Source organism: Ictalurus punctatus, chromosome 19 (genome assembly GCF_001660625.3).
Source record: "Ictalurus punctatus breed USDA103 chromosome 19, Coco_2.0, whole genome shotgun sequence".
NCBI classification, from domain to species: Eukaryota; Metazoa; Chordata; class Actinopteri; order Siluriformes; family Ictaluridae; genus Ictalurus; species Ictalurus punctatus.
The window spans coordinates 25,673,182-25,678,181 of NC_030434.2; the positions used below are offsets into that span (position 1 = coordinate 25,673,182).

The following is a 5,000-nucleotide window of genomic DNA, read 5'->3' on the forward strand; positions in this document are numbered from 1 at the left end:
TCACGCTGACACGCCCGACTCTCACTTCCTCACGCTGACACGCCCGACTCTCACTTCCTCACGCTGACACGCCCGACTCTCACTTCCTCACTCTGACACGCCCGACTCTCACTTCCTCACTCTGACACGCCCGACTCTCACTTCCTCACTCTGACACGCCCGACTCACTTTCTCACGCTGACACGCCCGACTCACTTCCTCACGCTGACACGCCCGACTCACTTCCTCACGCTGACACGCCCGACTCACTTCCTCACGCTGACACGCCCGGCTCACTTCCTCACTCTGAAACGCCCGACTCACTTCCTCACGCTGACACGCCCGACTCACTTCCTCACTCTGAAACGCCCGACTCTCACTTCCTCACTCTGAAACGCCCGACTCACTTCCTCACTCTGACACGCCCGACTCACTTCCTCACTCTGAAACGCCCGACTCTCACTTCCTCACTCTGAAACGCCCGACTCACTTCCTCACTCTGACACGCCCGACTCACTTCCTCACTCTGACACGCCCGACTCTCACTTCCTCACTCTGACACGCCCGGCTCACTTCCTCACGCTGACACGCCCGGCTCACTTCCTCACTCTGACACGCCCGACTCTCACTTCCTCACTCTGACACGCCCGGCTCACTTCCTCACTCTGAAACGCCCGACTCACTTCCTCACTCTGACACGCCCGACTCTCACTTCCTCACTCTGACACGCCTGACTCTCACTTCCTCACACTGACACGCCCGACTCTCACTTCCTCACTCTGACACGCCCGACTCTCACTTCCTCACTCTGACACGCCTGACTCTCACTTCCTCACGCTGACACGCCCGACTCTCACTTCCTCACGCTGACACGCCCGACTCACTTCCTCACGCTGACACGCCCGACTCTCACTTCCTCACTCTGACACGCCCGACTCACTTCCTCACTCTGACACGCCCGACTCTCACTTCCTCACTCTGACACGCCCGACTCTCACTTCCTCACTCTGACACACCCGACTCACTTCCTCACTCTGACACCCCGACTCTCAGACTCTCACTTCCTAACAGTGAAACCCCTGAGTCTCAGTTTCTCACACTGACTCTCAGTTCCTTACGGTGACACACCCGACTGTCAGACTCTCATTTCCTCGCAGTGACACGCCCGACTCAGTCTCTCAGCTCTTCAGTGTCTGAGTGATGGCTCAGGCTTGTTCACTCTGTATGCTGCTGTATTTGCAGGTTTTGGAGCACTGGGACTCTCAGGGTGGTGTTTGTGCTCCTGTCCTGCCCCACAGCGCCCCCTACCTGCCCTGGCCCTCAGCTACTGACCCCCCTCAGGGCCTTGACCTCAGCAAACCAGACCCCTATGACCTGTACACCAAATCCAGGGCTTTGTATGAGAGTAGGCGTAAGTAAACACCAGCTCAGGTTGAGTCTGTGTTAGAGCTAAGAAAGTGTGTCAAAGTTTTCTGTGTAAGATTGAGCACATGAAGAATTTAAACATTAATAATATTAACATTGGAAGAAACACAACAAAGGAAAATGATCATTCTAGCACAAAATGTACTGTTTCAGATGATTTATTAGGATTTGTTTACTCAGTATTTTTTTTCTTGTCACTGATTTAGTTCAACTAGGCATTTCTTGTGCTAGACCTCTTTTGGATATTCACCCACCAGAAAACTCCTACAAGACACTGTTGAAAATGAGCTTTTTTATTGCTTTAACAAATGTTTCGTACATTAAATGTCAGAATATTTAGGACGTGTGTTTTTTTAGACGTGTTAGTCTGGGATTATACTTCATGCATGATTACTTGTTCACGTGCGGATGCAGCAGCTACGTGAGCATCGATGTTCACATTCTTACCTTCCTGTGTAATTTTTATGTTATGTTATGTCTCATGTTATTGACCAGGCTATATGTGATCTGTTTTTTAAAATGTTAATTGTAAGGGGAAAAGGTTAATGTACTAAAAACTGTCTATTTGAGAAACTAGGCCTAGTTTGTTCAGACCGGAACAGATGGACATCATGTCTCATCGCACTATACTGCCCCTACTGTTTACACTGGTACTGCACCTTTCACTCCAAATTCCACTGTGACCAATCAGACTGCAGTACACACCCACAACTCCACTGGAACCTATTACTTTTACAGTCACTGCCCAAAATTGTACTCTAAACAATCAGACTAAAAAGTTTACCTTTTGTTTTGATCAAGCCAAACTTAAACCTAAACATGTGACATCACGTCTTCATCTCGTCATGCTCACGTAATTACTCACGTAATTAAATCATGTAAAGGTCTGAGACAGTGATTTTGTTTCAGTCTCACTGAAGAAGGTGTGGCCTCTGTGTCTGTGTCAGTGAAGGAGGTGTGGCCTCTGTGTCTGTGTCAGTGAAGGAGGTGTGGCCTCTGTGTCTGTGTCAGTGAAGGAGGTGTGGCCTCTGTGTCTGTGTCAGTGAAGGAGGTGTGGCCTCTGTGTCTGTGTCAGTGAAGGAGGTGTGGCCTCTGTGTCTGTGTCAGTGAAGGAGGTGTGGCCTCTGTGTCTGTGTCAGTGAAGGAGGTGTGGCCTCTGTGTCTGTGTCAGTGAAGGAGGTGTGGCCTCTGTGTCTGTGTCAGTGAAGGAGGTGTGGCCTTTGTGTCTGTGTCAGTGAAGGAGGTGTGGCCTCTGTGTCTGTGTCAGTGAAGGAGGTGTGGCCTTTGTGTCTGTGTCAGTGAAGGAGGTGTGGCCTCTGTGTCTGTGTCAGTGAAGGAGGTGTGGCCTTTGTGTCCGTGTCAGTGAAGGAGGTGTGGCCTCTGTGTCTGTGTCAGTGAAGGAGGTGTGGCCTCTGTGTCTGTGTCAGTGAAGGAGGTGTGGCCTCTGTGTCTGTGTCAGTGAAGGAGGTGTGGCCTTTGTGTCTGTGTCAGTGAAGGAGGTGTGGCCTCTGTGTCTGTGTCAGTGAAGGAGGTGTGGCCTTTGTGTCTGTGTCAGTGAAGGAGGTGTGGCCTCTGTGTCTGTGTCAGTGAAGGAGGTGTGGCCTTTGTGTCTGTGTCAGTGAAGGAGGTGTGGCCTCTGTGTCTGTGTCAGTGAAGGAGGTGTGGCCTTTGTGTCTGTGTCAGTGAAGGAGGTGTGGCCTCTGTGTCTGTGGCAGTCTCAGTGAAGGAGGTGTGGCCTCTGTGAGTGTCCTGTCAGTCTCAGTGAAGGAGGTGTGGCCTCTGTGAGTGTCCTGTCAGTCTCAGTGAAGGAGGTGTGGCCTCTGTGAGTGTCCTGTCAGTCTCAGTGAAGGAGGTGTGGCCTCTGTGAGTGTCCTGTCAGTCTCAGTGAAGGAGGTGTGGCCTCTGTGAGTGTCCTGTCAGTCTCAGTGAAGGAGGTGTGGCCTCTGTGAGTGTCCTGTCAGTCTCAGTGAAGGAGGTGTGGCCTCTCTGTGTGTGGCAGTGTCAGTGATGGAAAGAAGTGAAGAATTTAACAGCGTACACTGTACAGTTAATATGTGGATGGTATTTCCTACGACTACAGGGTGAATTTACAGCCCTGTAGATGTCTGATTTTATTATTATTTTTAAACTGTATCTTCATTTTTGTCCATGTCTTGCTCGGCGTTAACATGACCGAGCATCTTCTGAAGTCTGATCTCGTTTTATTCACACTGGCTGAGTGAATGTGTAATAATAATCATGGAAGCCAGTTACAGTCTTGACTACAGATGGGATACACGCTGGGACTTGCACTGTTATTCAGATATGATGATGATGATATGATCATGTGATCGTCCAGTGCTGCTGTCGGATGGATACGTGATATCCATGCATTTGTAGTGTTTATATTATGGTAGAATTGCAGATTCAGACATGTGGTGAGAAAATGGAAGGTGCTGCTCACATTGTGTGTGTGTGTGTGTGTGTGTGTGTGTGTGTGTGAGAGAGAGCTGTGATTTATGGGCTGTCCTTCACGTCTCTGTTTCAGAGCCGGGCCTGCCTCGACCTGTTTACCCAGTGGACCCCTCGGGTGAGTGACTAAACCAGGTTACACACACACACACACACACACACACACACACACACACACACACACTGCGGAAAGTACAGAATGATAAATAAATCAGAGTTTTTATATAAAATTACAGCCTGAGAATCAGTAAGCTCTGAGGATGCATTAACCTCAGCGGGGGAGTCATTAAACACGACACACTGTCATTAATCGTGCCTTAATAAAAGGAACTGCGTGTAAATTCACTTCACTCACTCGGTCCGATGCGTTTCTCTGTGAGAGCGGCACTTCGGAAAAAAATAAATAAATAAAACGTACCTCAAACAAGTTTCCTCATTAACCCAAGTCTAGTCTAGAGAGCTTCCGAAAGTGACCAACTTTTCAGGCAAGCACAGCATGATGTCAGGTTCATTTTTTCATTTTCCCGACCAATCAGGCCTCAGCTCGGGCGCAAGAGAGAAAAACAAACATGGAGGACAAAGCGCTGGAGCGAATATGTTGGAAACGCTGAATAGAAAATATTTCATTTCCAATATTCTGGCTATAAAATAACCCAATCACGTTTCTCATTTCTGCATTACTGAGAATAATAACGCTAATCCGGAGAGCTAGCTAGGCTAGTTAGCTAGGCAAGCCAAGACTAGCTAGGACCGAAGAGCGTTGTCATGGTTACAGTGTGCGTCAAGCAAAAAAACCGTGCTCATTAAAGTCTCAGTCGCTTTTCTTAGTAGCTAAGTATTAGCGTGTTGTGGACGGAGGCTAGCAGTTAGCAAGCTGCGTTAGTATTAGCTAACATAGCTTTAACGGCAGATATATGTCTGCATGTTGATTGATTTAAAGCTGACGCTTGCATATACAGCACAACTCGGTGATTGTTTACTGTTCACGCCCCAAGCGGCCATTTTGATTTGACGTCACTCCCGAGTAGGAATTCCGAGTTTAGGGGCACTTCTTTGGGGGGGGGGGGGGGTTCGGAGTGGGAGGTCGGAGGTCGGAAACAACAATTTACTATGACCTTTATTCAAATGCCGCAATAGACGAGAAG

General features: G+C 48.9%; 1 protein-coding gene across 9 annotated transcripts in view; it reads left to right on the forward strand.

Moving 5' to 3' along the window:
* The window catches only part of magi2a (membrane associated guanylate kinase, WW and PDZ domain containing 2a), a 163,472-nt gene that overhangs the window by 133,052 nt on the left and 25,420 nt on the right, over nucleotides 1–5,000 (forward strand). For 7 of the 9 annotated variants that reach the window (XR_008398429.1, XR_008398428.1, XM_017494141.3 and 4 more), the window contains 2 exons: nucleotides 1,222–1,390; nucleotides 3,932–3,973. Coding sequence is in view for 7 of the 9 variants with exons in the window: in XM_017494141.3 (XP_017349630.1) it covers nucleotides 1,222–1,390; nucleotides 3,932–3,973 (211 nt within the window). In the remaining 2 variants the exon portion in view is untranslated. The remainder of the gene's footprint in view (nucleotides 1–1,221; nucleotides 1,391–3,931; nucleotides 3,974–5,000) is intronic. The other 2 variants (XM_017494146.3, XM_017494147.3) reach the window with 1 other exon arrangement.